The sequence below is a fragment of the Gekko japonicus genome, unplaced genomic scaffold (genome assembly GCF_001447785.1).
Source record: "Gekko japonicus isolate JY-2015 unplaced genomic scaffold, Gekko_japonicus_V1.1 scaffold5154, whole genome shotgun sequence".
NCBI classification, from domain to species: Eukaryota; Metazoa; Chordata; class Lepidosauria; order Squamata; family Gekkonidae; genus Gekko; species Gekko japonicus.
The window spans coordinates 42,746-52,294 of record NW_015164794.1 but is presented as its reverse complement, the minus strand read 5'-3'; the positions used below and the strand labels follow the sequence as shown (position 1 = coordinate 52,294).

Genomic DNA, 9,549 nt, shown 5'->3' with positions numbered 1-9,549 from the left:
TTCGAAAAATGAATCTTCTTCAGGAGATATTATAGTTGTGCCAAAGCTCTCAGTTTCATAAATGTTAGACAACAAGTCTTAAGAATATTAAATTCAGATAGGACGCTGATCTCAATTAACATACAGGCTCAAAATATGCTGCTATGTTTCTACTGGATCACTGGCGTCTCTCCAAAGAGACATAGCAGCATATTTTGACCCTGTATGTTAATTGAGATCAGCGTCCTATCTGAATTTAATATTCTTAAGACTTGTTGTCTAACATTTATGAAACTGAGAGCTTTGGCACCACTATAATATCTCCTGAAGAAGATTCATTTTTTGAAATGTTGTTATGTAATCCGGAGACGACATTGTGTATCATGTTATAGTGCTTTAAATTGCAATACATAAACAGCATTCTTTATAAGTCTTATGAATGTTTGATTGTGGGTCAGACTATCACGACTGTTGGCTTTATACTTGTTCAACCAAAAATACCAGGTGCCATCAGGAGGACCACCAGTGGGACCAGGACACTAGAAGCCCTCCCACTGATGCCCTCCCAAGTCACTCTGAAACTCCAAGTGAAGGGTGGGGTATAAATCCAACTCCTCCAACTCCTCCTTTTTTTCTTCTTCGACACTAGAAGCCCTCCCACTGATGCCCTCCCAAGTCACTCTGAAACTCCAAGTGAAGGGTGAAGTATAAATCCAACTCCTCCTCCTCCTCCTCCTCCTTTTCTTCTTCTTCTTCTTCTTCAGAATAAAATGGGACTTCTGACTAGACCTACATAGGAGTCCTCCCTCAGATATCAAACTCATTAGATTCCATGACAGCTGAATTCCTTTGAAGAAACAGGAAAATACATTTTTCAATTGATCTTGAAGCAAGGCGTGTACATGCTTTTGTAATATTTCTCAACTGACAAAATGGCTGTCAGTGTAACTTGAAAGTAACTGAAAGTAACTGAAAGTTACTTTTGAAACTACATATATCTGTCATTTGATCTTGAGGCTGGCAGTCGATCTACCATGGAAATATTTCTCAGACTCGTCCATCAACCTACCAGTTATTCAAATTGACTTTCATTTGAGATTTTGATTTCCATCTTTGAGGTGTATTTATGGGGCAACTGAATAGATAAAAAGGCCAAGGGATTTCAGAGAAATCTCATACCTCCCACATAATTACTACGCTGTACCTTACTTACTTTGACAAGCCTTTATTTGCATACGTATATACATACAATAGCTACGCTGTACCACATAATGAATACATTGTTAGCACAATCTTAATAACACTTTCCTTGAGTAAGCCCCATGCAATAGACCTAAGTAGGATTCTGAGTAGACATAGTTAGGATTCCTGCTCTGTATCATTGAGGCTATAATATATTCAGTTGACAGAAAGCCTTGACAATCCAGGAAATTTTATCATCCAATTTAATGGATGAAAACAGATGATAAAATCTTCACTAAAATTTTAGCATCTAAGATTGAGAGTGTGTTCCAACTTAAGTAAATCCAGATCGATATGGTTTTATTCTGAAACAGTTCATTGCAGATGCAATTAGGAAAGCTGTGGGTCTTTTGTTTCATTCTAAAAAGGGAAAATAGGAATTAACATTGATAGCTCTAGATCTCTATAAAGCCTTTGATTCAGTCAATTGGGATTACTTTCAAAAGGTATTAAATGTTTATGAATTTGGAAATAAATTTAATAATGCCATTTCAGCTATCTATTTGTCATATACAGCTAGTATAGCAATAAATGTGTTTCCAGCTCAATAAACATTAATCGTGGCACTAAACAAGGGTGCCCACTCTCCTTATTGCTTTTTATCTTAGGTTTGGAGCCATTAGCTAATTAATTAAGATCTAATCAGGATATCAGAGGAGTTAAATGTGGAGAAAAAGAACATCTGTTAACAATGTATGTGGATGATATGTTGTTATCTCTCACAAATTTGACAGAAGCGATACAACCTTTAAGAGGAAGAACTCTCAAAATTCAATCAAATTTCTGGTTTTAGGGTAAACGATGAAATCTAATATACGTTGCTGTAATATTCCCCCTACAATTCAATTGAAAGCCTCTCATACTTTAAATATACCATTAGTATGTAAAAGTTTTAGAAATCTTGGAATAAAAATGGATCTAATTAGATGGGCAAAGCAGAAAATAGCTGTGACTACCTAAGTTCCAATGATTAAAATGTCTGTTCTTCCATGATTATCTTTTCTGTGTTATGTATTACCTCTTCATATTTTGGACAAGATTTTGAAGGACTGGCAATTAAAATTAGATCAATTTATTTTTAACTCTAAGAATCCAAGAATGGCAAAACTTCTAAAGTATCACCTGCTGGATGACCTTGGGCAAGCCATAGTTCTGGCACAGCTTTTCTTGAAAAAGAGCAGTTTCTGTCAGAGCTCTGTCAGCCCCACCTACCTCACAGGGTGTCTGTCGTGGGGAGGGGAAGGGAAAGGAGTTTGTAAGCCACTCTGAGACTCCCTTGGGTAGTAAAAGGCAGGGTATAAATCCAATCTCTTCTTCTTCTTCTTCTATTTGAGAAGGAGGGTGGGACATTCTGAATATTTCTTTATACTACGATGCATATCGATTGAGACATTTAATTCCTTGTCTATCCTTCTCTAAGGAAGTAAGTTGGCTAGAGTTAGAGAGATTTAAATTTGAAGAGATGGGGAATATCACATTATATGATAGCACGGAAGTTGAACTCACTGTTAACACTCCATCATGGCCCTATTTTGGTATGGAGGAAATGAAAAAGAGTATTATACCCAGGTATTTCCCCATTGACCCCCATTTTGTATCACCTTAAATTTGTTTTCATTAAAAATTATGGTTCATGGTGCAGAGACTCTTTTCTTAATCAAATAACCTTAATGAATGCAAATATGACCCCATTAAATAATAGTTGTGCTGAGGGGGGGTTGCTGCTCCACCCCTTGGTGGGAGCACAAGGACCTGTGAGGTTCTATGTCAACCCCTTTGCTTTTCAACATCTATGAAAAGCTGCTGGGATCCATCATGGCCCTATTTTGGTATGGAGGAAATGAAAAAGAGTATTATACCCAGGTATTTCCCCATTGACCCCCATTTTGTATCACCCCAAATTTGTTTTCATTAAAAATTATGGTTCATGGTGCAGAGACTCTTTTCTTAATCAAATAACCTTAATGAATGCAAATATGACCCCATTAAATAATAGTTGTGCTGAGGGGGTTGCTGGGAGCACAAGGACCTGCGAGGTTCTATGTCAACCCCTTTCCTTTTCAACATCTATCAAAAGCTGCTGGGGGAGGTTATCCAGAGATTCGGGGTTGAGTGGCCACCAATTTGTGGATGACACTCAGCTCTATATTTAACTTCCGACAATTCCTAGGGAACCAATGCCTGGAGTCAGTTTTGGAATGGATGAGGGCTAATAAACCAAACTTAATCCTGACAAAATGGAGGTGTTACTGGTGGGGGGAAGGTTTGACCCTGGAAGTGAGATATCGCCTGTTGTGGATGGAGCTGCACTCTCCCTAAAGGAGCAGGTTTGTAGCTTGGCAGTGCTACTGGACCCAGGTCTCCTGAATATTACTTCTGCTTCAGCTGGTGAGCCCTGCCTTGCCCCTGTGGTGCATGCCTGGATAGAACCTAGATTCAGTTACTGCAATGTGCTTTCTTTGGGGTTGTTCTTGAAGACTGTCTAGAAGCTACAGTTGGGACAGAATGCTGTGGCCAGAATGTTGACTGGAGTGGGTTGTAGGGACCATATCACCCTGGTCTCGTCTTGTTCCATATACACCAGCCCACAATTTGCTTTCAGGCTCATTCAGGCTGTTAGCATTGACCTACACAGATGGGGCCCAGCATTTGGGGAGACCACCATCTCCCATAGGAACATACCCATCAAATCTGGTCATCTTTGGGGACCCTGCTTCTTGTGCCCCCACTATCTGAGCTTAGATGGGTTGGGTTGTAGGGACCATATCACCCTGGTCTTGTTCCATATACACCAGCCCACAATTTGCTTTCAGGCTCATTCAGGCTGTTAGCATTGACCTACACAGATGGGGCCCAGCATTTGGGGAGACCACCAACTCCCATATGAACATACCCATCCACTCTGGTCATCTTTGGGGACCCTGCTTCTTGTGCCCCCACTATCTGAGCTTAGATGGGTGGAAGAAGAAGGAAGAGGAGGAGGAGGAGGAGGAGGAGACTGGATTTATACCTCACCCTTCACTACTCAAAGGAGTCTCAGAGCGTCTTACAATCTCCTTTCCCTTCCTCTCCACCCAACAGACACCCCTGTAAGTGGGGTTGAGAGAGCTCTTTTGAGGACTGCCCATGAGAGAAGCCAATGTTCCCTCTAAGCTGTGGAGTCTTGTGAGCAAAAATTCCACTTTGGGAGCTACTGGCCTTAAAGTTGTGAGTGAGAGATTTGGCTACTGAGATTAGAGACTGCTCTCCTAACCACTACACCAAACTGGCTCCCAGGAAAAGGCCATATTAGTTAAGGTGCCAAAACTCTGGAACATCATCTCCAGGGTGATTCATCATCTTCTAAGAGCAGGTGAAGACTTTTTTGTTCTGTTTGGCATACCCCCACCACCACCGCCACACACATAACTGCTTTAGGACCTCTTTCCTGGTTTTGGTGTTATGTGTGTTATGTGTTTATATGTTTTTTATGCATTTGTTTTATATATAGCGTATTTTAAATGCTGTTTTAATGTTCTGATGTCCGCTGCCTTGGGGACCACTCAGCTTAGAGGGAACACTGGAAAGAACAGCTCTGAAATAACTTGTGACTGACCCAAGGTCACACCAGCAGCTGCATGTGGAGGTGTGAGGAATCAAACCCGACTCTCCGAGATTAGAGACTGCTCTCCTAACCACTACACCAAACTGGCTCCCAGGAAAAGGCCATATTAGTTAAGGTGCCAAAACTCTGGAACATCATCTCCAGGGTGATTCATCATCTTCTAAGAGCAGGTGAAGACTTTTTTGTTCTGTTTGGCATACCCCCACCACCACCGCCACACACATAACTGCTTTAGGACCTCTTTCCTGGTTTTGGTGTTATGTGTGTTATGTGTTTATATGTTTTTTATGCATTTGTTTTATATATAGCGTATTTTAAATGCTGTTTTAATGTTCTGATGTCCGCTGCCTTGGGGACCGTATTTGGGCTGAAAGGCAGAATAGAAATGTTTTAAATAAACGAATTTTTTAAAAATAAAAATAATAATACATTGTTTTTTGAGTATTTGTTTTACTTTTGCGACAACAACAACATTTAACACTTCTCTATTCCTGGAAAGGGGAAAAGTACCCAACACAGGGAACTTCTGAATATTACACATTTATAAACTTTTGATGTACTTCAATACGTGGTCTACTCCTACGCCGGAGCACGGGAAAGATAAAAACCAATGATTGAAAAAGTAGAATACCCCATAAAATCCATCCTTGAGATGGCACCAGGACACATGGACACCACTGTCTTCTAGCCGTTTCTTGTACAAGAGCCCATTGTCTCTCAGAATATCAAATTCACAGGTTAAAATGAAAGTATCAGGGAGGTGGGAAATGACAACATTTTCAGCCAGAAGTGGGCTCATTTTTGATTTGCATAAAGTCTTAATGACGAAATCTATGTCATGGAATGGGGACGTGGCCGATGAGATCTCCTGAACGGGGCCTCTCATTAGCAATTCCTTTGGGATACGATCCAAATGTAGCCATTTCTGGCACTTCATTATCACCTCTTTGGGGAATAGTGAGTCATTGTCTAGGTATTCCAACACGGTACTGCTCATGGTGAGGTACTGTGAAATAAAGAACAGGAAAACTCTGCGGGGCATGATGGGGACAAAATGGTTTTGTTGGTAAGAGGGCAAATTGAAATCCAGAAATTGGACCAAAGGGCAGATCAAGATCTGAGCACGTGGTTTGGGAAGGTGTGGTCTCTTCACCAGTTCCTGAACCACGTAAGCAGCAAACAGGCCTCCGAAGGAATCTCCACTAATTATAATCTGAGTCGGATCGACTCCGTATTTCTCTGCAGTCTTCATAAAGAATGTAGCAGCACTCAGGCATTCTCTGAACTGTGTGGGATATTGATACTCTGGAGCCAGGTGATACCTATAATAAAAACAAGGTTACGACTGTTTAAGGGTAATTCTGCATTGGCTTTTCCCAAACCCACGTCGGAACAGTAATTCCCCTCTGTATTGCAGGCTGCTTCCAAGCCCCACTTCTGGACCTCCTGATGGCACCTGGTATTTTTGGCCACTGTGTGACAGAGTGTTGGACTAGATGGGTCATTGGCCTGATCAGGGCTATTTTTGGACAGGAATGCACAGGAACGAAGTTCCGGCTGGCTCCCAAGTTGGCCACGCCCAGCAGGAACTCATTAGCATAATAGGCCACGCCTAATAGCAGAAACTCATTAGGATTGGCTACTTTAGGGGTGTGTAGCCTAACATGAAAAGGAGTTCCTGCTACAAAAAAAGCTCTGGGTTTTGACCACAAACAAGGGCCCCTGCCACACGGCAGGGAAAACACCCGGCAAAGCGCAGCTCACACTAACTCAGCTTCACTCCACAGCTGCAGAAAAAATAATCAGACTTTACTTAAAATAAAATACTTAAGGCTTAAAATACTTTCTTCCCTTCAGGAAATGTCACAGTTGGTCACCTTTAAAGAAGTTAAATATGGTTATCTTTTCACTTCGCATTCTCTGACTAACAGAAGCACCTTCTTTTCCTAATATCGAGTGCTCAAAATTGTCATCCTGCAACCCAGAATGAAGTTGCAAAGACAGAAAAGCATCAAACTATGGTTTATGAGTAGCTGATCTGCATTATTATTCCCACCTTTTAAGTGTTGCTTACCACTTCTTTGGGAGGCCAGGTGACATAGTGTAGCCCAGTCCAGTGTTGCTCACAGTTTTTTAGCCTACAGCTCACACATTTTGTCTTAGCTCACGAAGGATGGCTCCAGAGGAAATTAATTTATGCAGCAGCCAAATTGCTCACTCACAACCTTAATGCCAGTTGCTCACAAAGTAAAATTCTTGCTTGCAAGACTCCACAGCTTAGAGGAAGCATTGGCCCACTCTCATCTGATCTTGGAAGCTAAGCAGGGTTGATACTTTTCACCCCATCCTCCACTGGTGGCCAGGGGAGGGGGTGACCTGACAAGTCCCTTGCTGTCAGTTGCAACTTGACGGGACTTACATAGGTGCACACTACCCCTGTGCAGCCCCTGCAGGTAGTGCCGACACTTGAGCAGCCCCATTCTGGCTCCAAATTTGGATGGCATCACAGGCTCCCTTGTTCATTAGAGGTGGGCACCGAGAAAGATTTTACCAGGAATATTTTTTTACCATGATTGCTTGTTTTTCGGTAGGACATTATCATCAGTTCAAACAGTCCAGTGGCACCTGAGCGGTGGGTGTTGCCTTCTGACACACTTCCGGTGATGTCAGGGGGTGTGGCATATGCAAATAAATTATGCCAATGAATTATGCTAATGAGCTCCTGCATCTCTTTTTCTACGAAATGACCCCTGGACATTATCATCAGTTCAGGATTCAAGTCCATGCGTTTCCAGGGTTCATGACCATTATTTTAATTGAGGAATTACTATGAGGGTCTAGGGCAGCTGTTTATAAAGCTAATTGCACTGTATTTGCATAGAACATTTTCCTCTCTCTAATATACCACCGCCCCAAGTTTCAAGTGAATTGGACCAAGAAGGTTAATTTTACAGACACCTGAAGTAAGATACTTCTCAGCAAAGTCTCGGTTTTCTCCACTGTTTACTAAAATGGCGGCCAAGCAACAGTTGAGCAGGAGAGCGAGCTTCTGGCAAGTCACAGCATTTTATTTTTAAAAAACAGAACCCTGCCTGAATTTTTCTACTGTTACAGTCACTGACAATAAAATTTTCTTATCTTTCCACTGAAAAACTGTGCCTTTGCCACCCTTCTTCGTTGTGGCCTCTTTGTTTCCTTTCACAAAGTTTCCTTTCACATCCCTTTCTGTCGGTCTGCTGTGATGGATGTGTACTCAAATGAATGACAGGAATGCCTATTGGGAACAATGTGAAAGGCCCAAATGCTCATTTGATGCAATCAAAGCCAGGACTGCAGGGACCCAGAGCAGTCTATCTTGGCCCAATTAATGTCATTCTACTCAAAGAGGGGGAGGGGGCGGCTGTCATTCCAGGACCAGGGCAGGTCTCTTTAAACCCATTCTTCATTTTCATTGTAACATTTGTGTGGTGTAATGTATTTCAGTGGAGCTCAGGTAAGTCAATTGGCATTATATCCAACCATCCTTTAGACTTCTCCCATTGTTACCGATGGGCATTCTGTGTTGGCAGTGTAGATATTCAGCAAAGTGGAGCACAAGCTGTTTAAAGAATAAAGTTGGTTTATTAATAAGAGAAGAAACTTTGGAAGAAAGAAGAGAGAGAAAGAGAAGTTTGTCTAACTAGCTAGGAGAGAGGCAGTAACTAACAGTTCTCAGCAGGAGCGGGGGGGAAACCCTAACTGAGCCAATCAGGAGACAGGAAGGAGACTATTTGAAAATAGTAGTAAGTCCCTAATCTCACTATGCTAACTAGTTGCCCCCCTCTGCTGCCCCCTGCAGGATGTTCTTGTCATTTTCTTTATCTATGCACGATAGACCTTGCAAATTCCAACAGTCTTGTCATTCATTTTAGTGCATCCTGCCCCAGCTCTCTATCCAGCCAAAGAAGGCCAAAATGGCTCTGCCCCCACAAAGGATGGAGGGAAAGTGGCTCTCTGTGGCTTGTCTTCAGAGTTGGTTGGTTGGAAGGGCTCTGTGCTCCTCCCTTCCAAGGATCCAATTGGAAGGAAGGAATGCCATTGCTCAAGAAAGTAGTAGAATCAAGGAAAGGCATGAGCACATGCTGTAAACTGGTACCACCTGAAGTCAAAAACAACACAAATTTCTTTGGGGAGTTTAGTTTCATTTCACTAAGAATTCCCCATTCCTCATACCATTCTGAAACATCATGGTAATTCCCATGTATATCTTCAGCTCAGGTATTTTATTATGTACACTGCTACCTTTAATCCTTGCCTATACACGGGCCTGTGCCAGGAGGTGCCAAGTTCCACCCCACCCTATGATGAAAAGCCCAGCACTGCTGAATTTTGCAGTAGGGCATTTCTAAACAACCAATTGTTTTTCTTTATTTAATTTTTGTAATCAACAGAAAGGTGGAAAATACATGAAGTAATAATTAAGTAGTTAAAAGTTCAGTGCTTACAGAGGTTAAGACACTAAGCCAGTTTGGTGTAGTGGTTAAGTGCGCGGACTCTAATCTGGGAGAACCGGGTTTGATTCCCCACTCCTCCACTTGCACCTGCTGATGTGACCTTGGGTCAGTCACAAGCTCTGGCACAGCTGTCCTTGAAAAAGAGCACTTTGTGTCAGAGTTCTCTCAGCCCCACCCACCTCACAGGGTGTCTGTTGTGGGGAGGGGAAGGGAAAGGAGTTTGTAAGCCGC

At 42.1% G+C, this 9,549-nt stretch overlaps 1 protein-coding gene across 1 annotated transcript in view; it reads right to left on the bottom strand.

Moving 5' to 3' along the window:
- Window positions 1-5,289: 5,289 nt before the first annotated feature.
- LOC107109167 (arylacetamide deacetylase-like 4) overlaps window positions 5,290-9,549 on the bottom strand; it is a 9,226-nt gene continuing 4,966 nt past the window's right edge. Inside the window, exon 3 of the mRNA XM_015409741.1 lies at window positions 5,290-6,147. Coding sequence (XP_015265227.1) covers window positions 6,095-6,147 — 53 coding nt within the window. The 3' untranslated portion in view covers window positions 5,290-6,094. The remainder of the gene's footprint in view (window positions 6,148-9,549) is intronic.